At 48.9% G+C, this 16,862-nt stretch overlaps 1 protein-coding gene across 3 annotated transcripts in view; it reads left to right on the forward strand.

Moving 5' to 3' along the window:
• Window positions 1–16,862, forward strand: part of NRP2 (neuropilin 2) — an 89,068-nt gene that overhangs the window by 64,488 nt on the left and 7,718 nt on the right. For 2 of the 3 annotated variants that reach the window (XM_027731364.2, XM_027731365.2), the window contains exons 14-15: window positions 1,479–1,575; window positions 4,038–4,079. In XM_027731364.2, coding sequence (XP_027587165.1) covers window positions 1,479–1,575; window positions 4,038–4,079 — 139 coding nt within the window. Of the gene's footprint in view, window positions 1–1,478; window positions 1,576–4,037; window positions 4,080–10,077; window positions 12,974–16,862 lie in introns of those variants that run through there. The other variant, XM_027731366.2, reaches the window with a different exon arrangement.

Consider the following 16,862-nt stretch of genomic DNA (forward strand, 5'->3'; position numbering starts at 1 on the left):
GGATGAGCTGAAGGGAGGAAGGGAGCTGTGCTGCTCGCCACAGCTGCCTGAGACCCTCTGGCACAGCTGTACCAGCACCCCGTGGAGAGGCTGCTGCTTCCAGGAGCATCTTTGGCATGGTTAGCCCTTCTGGGCAGCGTGATGTTTGCCAGGGAGCCAGGGCTACTGTTGTCACTTGCTAATGAGCATCAGCACAGCATCCAGCACTCTCCAATGCAGAAGGAAATGTACTTGCAGGCTTGAGGCAGCATTTTAATGACCACCCTGCTGGGGAGCCACGCTCCAGCCAGGTCCCAGCCCTGATTCTGACTAAGGGAGGAGCTGCAGCTGTCAGGCCACTGACCCCTCCAAACTGCTGCTTCCCATGTGGCTTGATGGCCCGAGGTTGGGACCCACAGCTCAGACACTCCATCCCCTGCACAGTCAGATGCCTAGCCCTTCAGGGAGGTGTCCTTGGAAGGCTGATGTGGATCTCAGGCCCCCCAGATAAAAGGGGGCACCTAATATGGGGAGAGGAAGTTTGTGAAATACATAGCCCTAGGAAATTATTTGGACCCTTAGAATCATAACATCACTAAGGTTGGAAAAGACAACCGAGATCATCAAGTCCAGCTGTTAACCTAGGCACCACCTTGTTCAGCATTAAAGCGTATCCTCAAGTGCCACATCCACATGCTTCCAGGGATGGTGATTCCACCACTTCCCTGAGCAGCCTATTCCAGTGCTTTGAGAGTAGGCGTGGAGGTATAAAGCAAAAGCTTTGCACTGGAGCTGCATGGCTAGTTTGCATATATGGGTTTGGCTTTTTAATAAAATACCAGTAAACACAATATGCCTATATAAGAATGATGGGCACTGGCTGACTACTTTGTGTGTTAAACATGAATATATCAGCATTAGCTGAATAACAGCATCCTTATGTAAATACTGTAAGTGTCTCCACTCAGCAGTTCTTAGAGCTAACGACTCTACTTATTTTCGTAAATATATTTTGCCTGTGATTAAGTGGGAATAAATTGACCCTTCTCCTCTAACATTTCAATACTTCTTATGTAACGATGCTGGGAACATCACTTTATGGTTAATGTAGCCGTGCATTTTGTGTCCTTCCCTTCCTTTTTCTGATCATAGCCTGGTTGATACCATGGGCCAAAGCTGCTGCTGCTGTAACTCAGTGTTATGCCACTTGAACCATTTGTATAAGGGCCAGGGGGTTTCACTGAGTCTTTATTCCTTATGAGAAGCACTTAAGTGAACAAAATCAAGCCAAGTTCTGCCAGGTCAAGATCTCTCTGCCAAACCCGTCCCTGCACATCAGATTTCCCTGGGGAAGGGGTGGCAGAGGCAGGGCAAAGAAGCAGGACTAGACTCAGGTGATCCACAGGTATGCAGGGATTTCCCCTCACTTTCCCTTGGGAGCAGCAACCACTCTCTGCTTCCCAGCTCAGCATTAACATTTCTGTCCCAATTTCTCACAGATTGTGTTTGAGGGATTTATACGCAATGGCCACGCAGGAGAGCTCGCCCTCGATGACATCCGGCTCGGCACTGACATCCCGCTGGAGAACTGCATGGGTATGTGCTGCCTCCAGCCATGGGGTCAGGGATGGGGGTGGGGGAAGCTGGGGCTGGAAAGCCTTTGCTCACAAGGTGTCAGTGGGACACCTCTCCTCTGCTTGAGTTACCAGGAGTTTCTGGATATCAGCTGGGACATCCCTTGCCCATTAAAGAAATGAGGGGGACTCAGTCTCTGGGGGACAGGAGCTCTGCCTGCATTGGTGTGAGAGGAAGGAAGCACGTGTCTGCCATGCAAAGCCAAAAGAGCAGCACTAACAGTTACTGGGGACTATTCTGTGTGATAAGGACATACACTGAATTTAAAAGGAAAGTGCTTGACAAAAGAAACCAGCTGTCAGTCAGCATTACATGCTTAGAGGGGCTGATGAGTTCAAAAGGAGTCTTCTCTAACAAGAAAGAAAATAGCAGAGGGGTTTTACAGCAATGTTAACAGAATAACAAAAGAAATTTTTGTCCTAGAATTCACTGTTCCTCAAACCAGGCCAAAAGCCAGGTGGAATAATTCAATGTAAAAGACAGAGAGGACTTGGAAAAAAAAAAAAAGAGCAAAAAAAGATGTGTCCAGCAGTTTGCTGGTGGAGCCACGTCCCTACCCTTTTCCTCTAGCTGGCATGTCCATGCAGGCACTCTGATAGCTCTGGTTGCCATCTAGCTTGGGTGTGGATTTAGAGGTATCCCAGTGGAGCATGGGACCAGCAGTATTCAATTAGTGGGATCTGTGCTGAGACCCACCCACAGTAACTAGGTCCTACTCTTCTGCACGACCTGGGGGGGCATGTTTCACTGCTAAACACCTGCAAGGTGTCCGACCCATCCTGAAGCCAATGGAAAAAGTCAGTGGAGCAGAGCCTCTCTCCCTTCTGGGCTTTGAAAGGCCCCATTCAAGGAAGCTGCTCTCCTCTCCCCCACCAAGGAAGGATCCCAGTGCCTCCTTACTCAAGCAGGACAAACGCTCTCTTCAAAGAGGGGTTTCTCAGGGGAGGAAGCACCAGACAAATTGTGACTGAGAAAGGCTGGTCCCGTGGCTTGCCATCGTGTGCAGGCAAGCAATGGCGAAAATGGTGCAGTAACCAGGACTGATAATAGAACAGAGGACTAGGACTGCCCCAGAGATGCTCTTGAGTGCTGAGTCCCAGTTTCTTTGATGCTTTGAACTCTGCTGGTCTCCCATCTGCCAAAGGAGCTAATACTTCAGATGTCAAATTCCCTGTATTTAAGGCTTTACTGTGGTGTTTTAATCCCTTGCCTTCTATGGCATTAAAGAGAAGCAAGACCAATGATTAACACTAATAGCATTTCCTATCTGACTTCTTTTGAGCTCAGCAATTCACCTATCTCCAGGGTTACTGTATCTTGGGCCTCATGAACCTAAAGCTTAATATTTCAAAAACAAAAGCATTAATAAATTACAAAGTTTCAAGCATTGCCAGCCCTAAAAATAACACCAAACTGCTACACAAAATTATTTTTCCCAATCTAGGAAGTTGAATGTGGATCTTATAACCCATAAGGAACATTTGTTTCAGATCATTTCCAGCAAAGGGCTCCCACTGCAAACTTTAACATAACTAAGGGGTCATTTCCGATTTCACCAAAATAATAATGAAATGGTAGAGATGCAGTGCTGCTCTCTCTCTGTCAGAGCCATGAGAATAGCTGACTCCAGCACAGGCTACTGTCTTTTCAAACATAATCTTTGGAAGTAATCTGACTCCTTTTTAGCATGAAAGAACGCTAATAAGTCAAAATAATTTTTTCCTTTGACAAATGTGTCATTCGCATTTCGAACCCGAGTGATGATTTCCTAACACTCAGTCGAGCCAGTCTGCTGCTGTGACTCACAGGCATAATGCAGAAGTAATCTAAAAATAATCAGAAGCCTATTACTTCTGCGAGAAAGTAATCAGTAGTAAGTAGCGATTATTGCTTTTCAGATCCAGTAATTTGTAATAGATTACTTCTTCAAAGTATCTAGAAAGAAGAAAAAAAATCACTTGCTTTTGTTTCTTGTCACTGTGAGATGGAGAGCAGCATGGCATCACTGCCCAGAAGTAACATAGTTCCCATGTGAATAACAGTGCCAGAGTTGAGCCAGAAACCAAACCACTTTGGGAAATTTAGGGGGTTTCAGGGTTTCATCACTGGGCCAGGTGAGGCTTTGTCATTGGATGACTCAGCCCAGCCAGGATGGATCCAAATGACCTTCAACCTCAGACATATTTTTCTCTTAATTCTGTGTCTGAGTCGAAGCTTATTGCGTCTGGCTGGTCCCCGGCTGAGCCGGGTTTCTCCCTGTCCTGGTGAGGTTGGCTGGTTCTCTGTGCTGTTCCCATTGAGTGGCTTCTGTGGGGCACAGCCACATGCTCCACTTGGTCACTGCAGATCAGTAGAGACATGAACGAGGGGCCTTGTGTGTCATACTCCCCTCTCTAATACTAGTTTTTGTTTCTCCTCTGCAGAACCCATCACGGCTTTCCCAGGTGAAAACTCATACTTTCCAGGTAAAACTGCACTTCTCTCGGTGGTTTTATTCTGCTGGCATGGGCTTTTACATCGAAGGAAAGCAATGTGTGTGCTTGTACAAACAGCAAATGATCTGAGCACTGAAATGGCAAGTGTGTACTAAACCTCCCCCGCCACAGCAGCAGGAGGTGGCACCCTGTGAATCCTGCTAGGTGACAGGGCAGGCAAGCAGGCAAGTCCCCCTGTCTTGGGACTGAACAGCATTAGGAAACCATCACAAGAGGCACTCAGCCTCCTGAAGAGCAGCTAAGCTCAAAATGGGAGAGCTGAGGAGTAGTTTTCAACTGACTTAAATGAAAAAAAAAGTAACCAATTAAAGTGAAATCTGGTGGCAGTAACTCACATTATTGTGAGGGAAGGTGGTTCTCCGGTTCATAGATGGTCTGGCAGTGGTGGTGTTTGACATGCTGGTGAAAGAAGGTGGGACCGGTCTGCTTGGAAGGGGAAGGGAGTTGGGAGGTAGAAGTGGGAGAGCAAACTGCCAGGAAGAGCTCTGAAGGTGACAGTCAATAAAAGGAAAACAAGGTGAAATGGTGCATTTAATAGCTTAATACTAGCCTGGAGCACAGAAACCAGCATTTCTCTGATCAAACCTACAGAGTAAGAGAAAAGGTGAGGAACTCTGAAAAACTGCCTTTCCCCTTAAGCAGTCAGTAGGGATGCTGTTTGTCTTGCTCTGGGGTGGGAAAAGCTATCTGCTTTTGCAGAGAAGATGAGTTTAGTCTGAGGGGGGTTCCCTGTGTTTTGATTTTGGATTTTGTTTTCCTGCCTGCCTTTTCAGCAATGTGTCTGAGGGTTTTGTTGTGATGAAGAGCAAAGTTGGGGCTCCCCTTAACTTTAAAGTTGTTTTGTCAATTCAGTCAACATGCCCTTTGCTTTTGCTTGAACGTGATGTCTGTACTCTTTCCCTCCCCTACTATGCTGGTGAACTGTAAGGTATGGCTGGACTCTACCCTAGAAGCAACTGCATTTCCATGTGGGTAAAGGTGTCTCTCATGGGGTATGTGCACTGGGATCTGTGGCAGTAAAGGAAAAGTAAACAGACTGAAGTCAACTCCATCCCTGGGGATGCAGGCTGTGGAGTGTTGCCAACGTGAGGGACAAGTGCAGGGTGTAACACTGTGTTTTACAGTCATACCCATACTGTAACATCTAGGAATTTAGGTTTGCTTATTTATAGGCTGCTTATTGATCTGATATTCAGGCTTGTGACGTTACTGAAAAGCTGCTGCAGTATTCTCAGCTGACAGTTAAAACCTCACAACCCTTCCTTACTTACAGCGTTGCTCTGTGTTCTCCTAAGCCTGGTCTGGTATCTATTTTGTGAACACCATCCTTGTCTTTTGTTACATGTGTGTTATCTTCAGTTTGAACCTCTCTCTGGGTCCTCACACTGAGTCTGTTCTAAACCGCTGCTAACTCATGTTGTTTCTTTTTCCTTTCACCCCCTGCCCTGCTGCCTATGTGCCTCCATTTCCCCATCGTATTCCCCAGGGCACACTGGCTGGGTAACGACAGTGAGGTCCCTGAGCAGCACGGGCAGATGCTGTTACAGGCACACCTCCCCTTCACACTGGAACTTGCCAGCTTTGTTCCAGCGGCTCCTGCCCGTTCCTGGCTCCCTCAAGGACATCCTAGGATTGGTCCTAACAGGGTAGCAGTTGCAGCAAAAGGTTGAGAAGGTTTCCCTGGATGACAGGCAGGAATGGATGGCACAGAGGGATGGAGTGACCTGGGAAAGAGCAAAATGCAGAGGGAAAAGATGAAGAAGTAAGACTGGAGGCAATTACATGATAATAATTAAAATGAGGGAAAGACAGAGATGCCCAGCAGAAGGAGAGGGTAAAATGAGGGGAAGAAATCCCTAGCTGGATAAAAAGGAGTTGGAGAGGAAAGACTATGCAGAAATTACTGAGATGTTCTATAGCCCCCACCCCTGCAATTACATGATGAGCTGACAAAGTCAGATGCCATTAAAAATAATAGCAAATCCTTCCTCTCCTGGCTTGTGAGCAAAGCTGAAAATATGCACCTTACAGGCTCCAGGATCACAAGGCAAATAATAAGAAGAGAACTGCGTAGGTGGAATACGTTTCAGCTAGTGGGTCGGGATCTTACAAGACCAGTAAGTGTGTTTAAACTGTGCTGCATTTGAGAGTTGATGCATTTCACCCTTAAAGAAAGGGTATAACAAGCGTCTGGAAGCAAGGAATTAGATAAATACCAGGCTAAAAATAAGAGATGTATTCCAAAGAATGTGGAGGCAAACCATGGGAAGAATTCACCTTTGGGACTGGTGGATTCTCTCACACCAGGTATCTCAAAATCAGGTATCTTCCTGGAGAAATGACAGGTGGCAGTTATGGGGTTGAGGCTGACATTGGTTTTGTAGCATTCAGATTAGATGAGTGTAATACTTGCTTTCATCTGTGCCATCTGTGAAAAGTCCAACTGTGTTGCTTGTCCACAGCAGTTAATGTCAGTGATTTCGGAAAGGAATATTACCTGTGACACGGAAGTGGCAGAGCAAGGCAGGCAGCCCTCTAGGAGGCTCTCTGGAAAGGGTTTTCTCCTTTTCTTCCCAAGATGACTTATGCTTTTCCTTCTTTTGTGTTTTGATTCTTGCTGCAGAGCTCCAAAACTGATCCCTGTAGAGTCTTCCCTATTGGAAAGAGGATGGGGCTGTACCTGGATAGGTGGGAGGTGTGAGCACCAGCAGCACACCCACATGATATATCCACCCTGTAGGGATTAAATCCAGTTTCCATTGACTGGTGTCCCAAGCCATAAACACAGCAGCCACAAACTTGACAGCAACAGCGGGAGGCAGTTCTTTATTAAGACGAGAGCACTGGTGAATAAATGAGGAAGGGCAAGAGTGTGTGTGTGTGGCGGAAGGCAAAGGGGAGTGGAAAAATTATTAAGTTAGGAAGATGGATTTTTTTTTCCATCTCCCTGAGCAATGAACTTTTCCACTGATATAACAGAAAACTTGCAGAGAGCATTAGAGCCAGTAAAAACAGAGCAGATAACATCAGTGCTGTGTGCTGAGTGGATGGGCAGCTATATTTAGTGGCTGGCAATGTAAGGAAGAACAATCATTAATGTTGGGAATTGGCTTCGTTAGGGCTTAGAGACAACTGAGTGTGATTCCTTAATGACTTCAGTTGCTAAATGAACTCTCCAGACTTCTGCTATCTCCTCAGCAGGGCCATGCAGTGCGGAAACGGGGGCTAAGGAAGGGCTCTGCACCACCCCTCATGCTTGCAGCCCTGGCTGTTGCACAGGGACATCTGGAGTGGGTCAGGGCCAAGCAGGGGTTGGCTTCCAGCTGCTTTGAGATCCTCAGGGATCCTTCCCACAAGCGGGATCATCTGGGGCGCATCATGCTGCTTCCCTCCATCCCCAGGCAGACAGCGGTGCATGGGCAAAGGGCAGACCCCCCTTTGTGCTCCCAGTCCTCTGGTGGACAATATACAGCCATCAGGAGGAAACCTTCCTCCTGCTCTCTTGAGACTCAGGAGCTGTTGGCATCCCTGGCACCTGCCCCCTTTCCCCACCCCAGTTTCCACTGGTGGGGCCTGGTGCATATCAGTGCTGTGAGAGGCTGTTCACCCATAAATCTCTCGCTGGAGCAAGGCGCTATGTAAGCAGTTGTGTCACTAAGTGTAAACACAAGTGACCTCTCCACAGCGAGCAGCCCCACAATCTTTGCAGGGGTCAGCCCTGCACCTCGGTGCTGTCAAGCACAGGCAAGGTGTTGCTGATCCATTGGGGATGGTGGTGGGTCACATTTGTGTCTGGGGCGGCTTGCCCAGCTGGATCTGTGGTGGGAGACAGTGGTGGGTTATCAATGCAGCTCAAGGCAGCATTGAACATGCTCAGCCTCATAGGGAGCAAGCAGCAGCCCCTGTGGGGTGTCCCACACTGCCACCCCCCATACAGAGAGGTGAGGGGCAGCAGCTGCTTGGGGAAGCGCAGGGATGTGCTGCTTTCATTCCCCCCACCAGGGTGGCCAGTGGAGGTAGAGAAGGAGGTCAGAGGGCTGCCTGCTCCCTACCTGTGCCATCCCCAACACACAGCCCACCCTGTATCCCTGTTCTGCAGGTGCCGTTGGAGGGCAGGAGGGACAAGACCACCCCCATTCCTGATGGCAAGGGGCAACTGGGGTGAGATGGGTCGAGGGTGGCATATCTGGCAGTTAGCCTTCTCCTGAGACATCCGAATTTCTTGCCTTCAGTGACAAATATGTGGGTGGTTCCCAACCTCCTGCTCTGTAAAAACAGGATTTGTTTTGCCTGTGTGGGGTTTTTTTCTAGGTTTTGAGGGGGTTTTTTGTTGTAGCTATTCATCTGGGTGAAGTGTTCATTCTTAATTTATACTCCCTGTGCCCAGGTTTTGAGGAAAGGGGAGGGAAGGAAAGCCTTGTGAGTGGCAGAGGAACCATCACTTTGCCTAATCTCCTGTGCTCCTAGCAGAAGAAAAGCCATCGCCATCCCAAATTTCCAGCCAGTGGCTCTGCTATTAGGGCAGTGTTTGGAGGGGAGGGCAGAGGGTGTGCTGCAAGATGCCCTTGCTGCTAGCAAAGCTAAGTGCATCCTGAGCTGTTTTGTATTTTCCCCTTGGCATCCTCCAAGTCTGCTCAGGAAACCCAGCTGGGGTTTGGTTAGCACAGAGCTCACTGATATGCTGACACCAAACCCAGCAGCCCCCAAAGTTCTTCTTGCCAGCACCTAGCCAGGGGGCTGCTCCCCACAAGCAGGCCAGGGGCAAGAGGAGAGGGTGAGCAGAGTTCGGGGGTCAGTGTGTCCTGCATCAGAGCAAACCCTTCAGAGAGTTCCCTGGGGACTCTAGCCCCCTTGAAATAGCCAGTAAATAAATGTGGTGCAAAAATGCATTTCTCCATAGTTATTTACAGCTTTCTCCCACGAGTGTTGCTGGGGAGGTGAGAGCGGCGTGTGCAGGAGCAGTAGCGCAGAGCCGGTCGCGGGCCGTGGGCGTGAGCCGACCCCGGTGCTGGGTGCCTGCAGAGCCACGTGTGTGGACATGCTCTGTGGACAGGTGGTGAGGCCCAGCGTGTCTGATCAACAGATGTGTGCTGAGCTGTCCCAGGATGACCTGGGAAGGGAGAGCAGCGCCTTGCAGCCATGCCCTGCAACATACTACAGCTGCAAGAGTAGGAAGGGTTGACCATCGCTGAGCTGAGGATGGGCACTGCCTGCCCTTGGATTCAAGGGAGGCACGTGCTTTTCCAGCCCTCCCTAGACATGTTGCTTTACCAGCATGAATTCATAATCCTGGCTTGCTTAAGCTGGAAAGAGCATGAGTTTCTTATATGAGTGTTGGGTTGAATTTTGCAGCCCGTGCCATGTAAATAATTATAACCATCCCTTCTCACTTTAAAAAATAATAAGGAAATCTGTAGGTCTGTGAATGGGGCACCTACTGAGACTAGATCTGTGTGCAGAGCACTTTCAAACAGAGATCTTCTTCTCTGTCTTTTCAGTAAGAACAACAAATGCTTCTCCTTGTAATCTCTTTCCCAGTCTCCTGTAGTAACTTCCTTGGCCATCTGAGATTATGCTTTTCTTCCAATTAGGAACATGATGTGTTTTGTCACTGCTTGACAACATCTGCCATGTGGAGACAAAACCAGGTGGCTGATCTGGAGATGGCCAAAAAAAAGAAGGGAAAAAAACATTTCTTGATGCCAGAAATAACAGTAATAATAGCGTGCATATGGAATTTGTATTGCAATCCAGGCAGCCTGATTAATTAAAAGGGAAGAAAAAGGCCCTTGAATATGCGGGCTCAGCAAATGCCAGGCTGTGCCCTCCCCTAGGAGCACGCCCCATATCCGGAGGCGGCTGTGGGACCTTGTGTTGCTCCGTGCTGTACTCTTGAAAGCATGTGTGTTTCTTTTTATGCGTCTGCATGCCTCCCACCTAGCAACCCTGTTCTGTGTCTCCTCCCCAGGGGCAACCCTCCTGCCAGGGACCGAGCCCACAGTGGACACGGTGTCAGTGCAGCCCATCCCAGCCTACTGGTATTACGTTATTGCCGCCGGAGGTGCTGTTGTGGTGCTGGTCTCCGTCGCGCTGGCCCTTGTGCTCCACTACCACCGGTTCCGCTATGCGGCCAAGAAGAGCGATCACTCCATCACCTACAAAACCTCCCATTATGCCAACGGGGCCCCCGTGGCCGTGGAGCCCACCCTAACCATAAAACTAGAGCAAGACCCCAGCTCGCGCTGCTGAGAGCCGAACAGGAACAAGAGAGCAAACAAAACACAAAACAGACAGACAGACAGAAACTAAGACTTCAAATACGTTGCCTCAGTTTTGCACTTTTTTCCTTACCTAACATATGTGTGAACTCTTAGACATCTCCGTCCCTTCTCCGTCCCCCAACCCTCCCCGAATCTTTTACAAACTAAACTAATGCTGCATCTTGGATTGCAAGAAGAGACACACCGCCCCTTCACTTCAGAAGTGAACACTCCCTTTCGATTACTTTTCAAGGAGTCTTGGGGTGGGGATTTTTTTTTGTTTTGTTGTGTTTATTTGGGGAATATTTTTTGTTGGTCAGCTTCTTTGGTTTGGTTTTTTTTTTCCTCCTCCCAGTACGCAGCCTGCAAGGGAACTTGATGGCGAGCCTGGAAGCTTGTGTGTGAGGCTCGTGCGCATGCGTGCTAAATCTGTGTGTGAGAGTGTGTATGGGAGTGCATATGACTGACTGACTGTGTATTTAGAAAAAGCCCCTTTTTAATTTGCTTATTGTTGCTTCTACTTGCACAGGGAATGCTTTTTTGTTGTTGTTAATTCCCCCCCCCTTCCCACCTCCTCTCTGGAAGGTCTGGGATGTGTTTATGGTGAATGTCCTGATTTGTTTACTTGGGGAAGAGAGCAATGCTTTTTTGTTGCCTTATCTAGCTTTGGCTGGGTTTCTTGTTTGATAGTGTTAAATGTCTGGGTGCAAATTGAGAAGAGGCCAGGCTGGACAGTAGGAATGTCCACCTCAGATGGCTAGAAGAATCCAGAGAGGTCCATAGATGTTCAAAAAGTAAGATCTCTACATCTTATTCTTTCTGCAACCAACATGATAACACAGCCATTGTATGGAAGAGGGAGGGGAAACCCTCCTCTTCCCCCACCCACAAGTGAATCTATTTGAAGTTGCCTTATATCAGAGAAGTTCATAATGAATGTTTTGTTTGTATATGTTAAAGCCAGCCTTAGGGTAACACATAGACTTCAGCAGGTCTTAGTGGATGCTAAATACTGTAGTTTCTTGAGAATTGAAGGTTTATTTATTTAATAAGTATCCTCGCTCTGGGTGCTGATGGTTTTGCTTTTACAGGGGGAAGGGGGAGAGGGCTCCTCCTTGTTTTTCTGCTAGAAATGTTCAAGGGACAAGTATAGTTCCCCTTTCTGGGTTTGTTTTTTTTTTCCTCTGCCCAATTCATAGCTGCTGAATCATAAAAATTGCCAGTTGACTTTCTAGAATATCAGTTTTGCGTTTGCTAATGTTCTGCTTCTTAGAGTGCCAAGTAACATCTAGCAAGCAAAGCCCAGCCTGTGCGCCTGGGGGGCCCAGCTATTGCTGCTGCTTAACTTGGGAGGCAAGGAGGAGCCTCCACATGCCTCTGACTGTTGAATGGCCCAGCATATTGTAGTGGAAATGCCTTATATAAATTACTGAATGATGACATGCAAAGTGGTTTGAATCATTAACCCTAATCTGTTTGCAGGCAAAAAAAAGTACCTCCGGTGAGCAAGGTTCTCCATCTTGTTTGTGTTCATTTGTGATCAGTGATCAGATTCCCTCTCCCCTCCTAAACTTGCTAGTGCCCATCCCTCCTTTGCTCATGAATATTGCATAAGATGAATCAAGATGAGCAGCTCTGTTAACTTCACTGCAGTCTTGAGCTTCCTTTTGGTCTGGGAAAAAAAAGTAGAAATACAAACGGTGCTGTGCGTAAGTGGTATTGGCCCCTATGGCAGCAGAGCCCTATCCCCAAGGGATCTCTGCTCATGGGGGTGTCACTCTCCCCCACCTCCTTGCCTTAATTCATGCAGCCAGTTTCAGCTCTCCATGCTGTTTCCACAACAGATTTCAGTGGGACCCCCTCAGCTGCAGCAGCAAGTGTCTAAAACATGCAGGGAGTGCAGAAAAAACCCAGGGTGATGTGCCATGGTGAGCACACTGGGGTGGTGGGTGCTCGGGGCAGCCTTGCACCTGGGAGCCGGGCCCAGCTCCTACAAGGTTTTCAAGAGCAGCAGGGACATGCCTGTCTCAGCAGGGCCAGAAGGGACCTGGGGAGCTCCTGTCACTTTAAAGGCAGTACCATTTAAGGGTGCCTGGAGAGGGGCTTCGGGGCCAGGGTGCTTCATCATGAGCCTCCTCATCACACAGCACTGGTGTTGGGGTGCATATGGTTTGGGATGTGAAATCCTGTCCCCCTCAGCCAGCTGCGAATTAAAACAGATGTGAAATACTGGCATGCCCTTGCTGCATTATCAGGTCAGCATAAGCCATGTCAGCAGATGATACTGTCACATTTCCAAAGTCAGTTCAGTCTCCCTAGTTCAGATGATCTCCTCACTTTGACCAAGTTCACCCTTATGGACTTAGCAAGTATGCATTGGCATGTCAGAGAGGAGAATGTGGCACCCTGTCCTTCAAAATCACCAAAGACAAAACAGAAGGTCACTTCAAGATTTTTACTCCCAGTTCTCCCCTGCTCCTCAAGCCCTGACATCCCCAGCGTTGCCCAGTTGCCTGTGTGTGAAAAATATCTTGTGGAATTTTGAAATTCTTTGAAGATGTATTGTGTGGAATGTAATAAAATGATGATATTTTTATACAAATATCTGGGGTTTTTCTTTCTTCTTCTTTCTTTGCTAATGAGAATGCTGTTGACTGAAGCAAAGCTGAGTTTCAAAACTCCGTGTTTTCTTTTGGAGCAACAGGGCTATTTCTTTTAGCAAAGTGAAGCTCTTGTCCTGTGCAGACTCAGCTCCCTGCAGCGCATCTGCTGTGTGCACCCTGCTTTGCTGCACTCAGGATCAGGCCATTAATAGCAGCTTTTAGATCCATTACACTTGTAACAGTCCTTAGTGGGACTTTTGGGCAGCTGGACTGACACTTGGGATTGTTTGGGGATTTCACTAACGTTGCCTAAGTGCTAAATTGCTCAATGTGATTATGCAGAATTTCTTCAGGGGGCCCCTGGGGACAGGACATCCAACTTCCCGGGGCCCCTGCGGCTGGCTCGGCTGCTGGCTGTACTGTCCCTGAGCACAGCAAAAAAAGGGTAAGCCATTACTAAAATTAATAATGAAAACAGCAACACGTTCCTCTTCTGTGCAGTCCTTTCCTCTGCATGTCAGACTGTGCAGGAGACCTCCTCGGGAGTGGCCTGGGTGCCACAGCACAGAGTGTTTAGAGAGGTGTGCATCCCCACCTTTCCTTCACCTGAGCCCTCCCAACTTGTTACAGGGACCTCTGCTGCAGCAGTTCTGCTTCTTGTCTTCTCTAGGTGCACCTTTCAGCCCTTCAGCAGTCAGCAGCCTCACCTTTCATGTGAAATACATTTTGCTGCCAGTTTGAGAAGTTTTTCCTTCCCTCCTTCATTTATTTTCCTTCTGTTATACTCTTTACCCTGGCATACAGCTCAGCTTTGCAAGGAAACTTCCTGACTTTACTAGGAATTCAGGCCATCGACAAAAAAATAATTCAAATGTGATCCCTCACATTGGCTGTTCAAACACAAGCAAAGCTGAGGACACATGCTGCTTTTCTGAGGGAGGGGTTTGTTTTTTTTTTGCTCTAATTGTACAGCAAAACCCATACACTTGTAATTTGCATTTTGTACACTTCAGCGACTGTTCAGGCAAAATTCAAAACAAATATGCATATGTGAAAAACAGGGAGAGAGAAACTAGCTAATGGCTTCTCAACAAGGAAGAAAAAAATTCTGTTAAGTAAACAGACGAAAAGGGAGGAATCATTCAGGGTCTAATTATTCTGCACGTGAGCCACAGACAGATTGACTGGAGAGTTGGGTCCTGCTCAGGCTGCAGCACATCACAGGGAAGAAAGCAGCTAAATTAGCATGCTTTGTTTAAGGAAATAAATACAACTTAGTGTGATTTTGATGCAAACTCTTCTGCCAGTAACTTCATGAATTCAAGTGTTTACTTAAAAAAAAGGGGTAAACTTTTTGGGGTAGCTGTTGGGGCTCTGTATTTCAGGGAGCAGTATTAGAGGTGGAAGCCTGATGTCTCCTGTGTGGCATGTGGAGGCTCTGGGCATGGCTCCCTGGTGGAACATGGGGTGAATGGTGTCACTCTTTTTATCTTTACAGTTGCTGCTGTGTTGTAGGGAAAGCAATGCCATGCGGTTGGCAGAAGGGAGTCCATGGATATTCTCTGTAAATGACTGGGCAAAGCCAGTGCCTAATGTGGATGTGAGAGATGGAGCACTGGCCTGGCAAAGCAAAGGGCGCTGTGGGAAAGGGAGGGCTGTGCTGTGCCTTGGCAATGTCAGCATGCCCGAGATGGCTGATCACTCAGGCTGCAAAGTGCAGTGCTCATTCACCAGCCGAGAGACTGGCCGCAGAGTTGGGTCAGCCTCCTGCCAGGGCATGCACCTGCAGGATGACACTCGGCACAGGGACGCCAGAGCCGCTTCCCTCCGGGCTGTGTGGGCGAGGTTGGCTTTTCCTGGCAGGGATGAAATGCCTCTGCTGGTGAGTGCAAGGGAACAAGGTAGAAACCAGACTGTGCATGGACTCTGATTGGATTTTTGCCCCTCTAGAAACCCTGTGAAAACCTACTGACTTTATCGGGGCCGGCCCCCGCTTACTCTATGTCAGGGCAGCAGAGTGAGGCGCACAGACAGCAGGCGAGCCCCAAGGCAAGCTTGGACAGCCGCTTGGCTTTCCGCCACAGCTCCTCCATCAGTGGCTTTGGCGGCTCTTAGCAGAGACTGCAGGCGTGACTGCCACTTTGAGGAATCGTGTCGTTAGCCACTGCGCTGTAAAAACAAACAGCAACAACGGGGAGGGTGATAAACATATCAGGATGCCACAGAGCTGCCAGCTTCTCCCCCAGCTCCAAGTCCTTGCACGGTGGCAAGTGCTGCCCTTGCACCAAGGAGCTACTCGGTTTGGGACTGGTGAGCTCTAGCACAGGCAACCGAACCTGAGTGTATCCTTACCCAGGTAGTCCAGCACTAAGGGAGAGGAAGAGGAAAACCATGCTGTGTAATGCCACTGTCATGCATACAGCATGCCACCACCACTGTTTCCCTGGCCTGGTGTTGGTGCAGAGGAGACGTGGAAAAGCAGGGAACACTGGAGAAGGGATCAGGCTGCAACAGGGGACATGTCTGCTGCAGAGAGGGTTTGGCAGGGTCCTTGTTTGGGCAGCCACCTTGGCCATCTGCCATGTGTGCAGCAGGGCAGGGTGCCGCATGTTGGAGGGCAGCACCGGGGCTGGAAATAGCTGCCTGCTCACATCCGCCTCTGCCTCAAGCACCCAGCCTGCCTTCATGTCTCCAAGTGTTTTTGGTGGGGGGTCTTCAGCTGCCCAGCCACACTTCCACATGTTTTCTGCACATGGGAAGCCCAAGGAGTGCAGGAGGCTCCTCGGTGCCCCCCAGAAGATGGTTCCATGGTGTGCCCTATTGACCACTGCCAGGGCAGCCCCAAGGCAATCTGAGAATGAGGTCCAAGGATTCCTGCACGACAGAGGGTGGCCAGGCCAGGGAGTGGCTGCTTGTTTGCTTTCTTTAATGCTCAACTGCAGCCAAAGCACTGTTTTAATTTGAAATTTGGCAGGGACTTAATCCTTCTGTAAACTAAAGTAGTTCTGTGTTTCTGGAGGAGTGGGGAAGACAGAAGTGAGGTGGATTTTCAGCTGGAAATAGAGCAATGAGGGATTCAGAGGGAGTGTTTCTGCCTGATGCCTGTGCTCCTGCTTTGAGAAGTGCTTCCCCATTCACTGAGGGTGGGAGGTGTCACCCCCAGCCCCCAGGGCTCCCAGCCAGAGGAGCAACATTGCACTGCTGCCAAGCAGAGCGGTGTCAAGGCGAGGCCACCACGGCTGCTCGGCTGTGTCAAAACAAAATGATGTGTGTTGGAGTCACGCTATTGCTGCTGAGAGAAAAGGACTGGGAATGAGCAAAGATAGAAAAGCAAGGATGAGTGCGGAGACAGAGCTCTGTCTCTCCCTGCCAAGGCTGGGAAGTGGCAGTTTCTGCCCCCGTTTTCCTGGATATGGCCTCATTTAATGTTTCAGGGCACTGTTGGCACTGTTTGGCAGCAAATCAGTCGTGCACCTCCTACACTCTCCTTGCTGGGCCGGATAGCAACTGGCCAAGAGGGATGTTGTAGCAGCAGGAGAGAGGAGTGAGCACGTAGATGGCTGCCTCTGGTCCTTTACACAGTGGGGAAACAACCATGTGCTGCTCACTTTCCCAGAAAGACCAGTTTGTTGTTCCTCCTACATGTTCTGCTCTTTTGTACCAGCAGGCACAGCCACAGATGTTACTGTGGAGTGAAAGATGGTAGGTAGCAATGCTCACAAGCCACCATCACCTGGTGCATCCCCTTCATCCCCAGAGCCCATGGACCCCTGCAGAAAGTGGGGAGCAGGAGCATGGGGATGGTGGGAGTGCATCCTGGGTGCTCTCCAGGCCAGGCTCCCCTGTGCCAGAGCAGCTGTGGGCAGGCAACAAAAAGAGCTGGAAATTGC

Source organism: Pipra filicauda, unplaced genomic scaffold (assembly GCF_003945595.2).
Source record: "Pipra filicauda isolate LSUMZ 115617 unplaced genomic scaffold, ASM394559v2 scaffold74_size2892960_pilon, whole genome shotgun sequence".
Lineage (NCBI taxonomy): Eukaryota > Metazoa > Chordata > Aves > Passeriformes > Pipridae > Pipra > Pipra filicauda.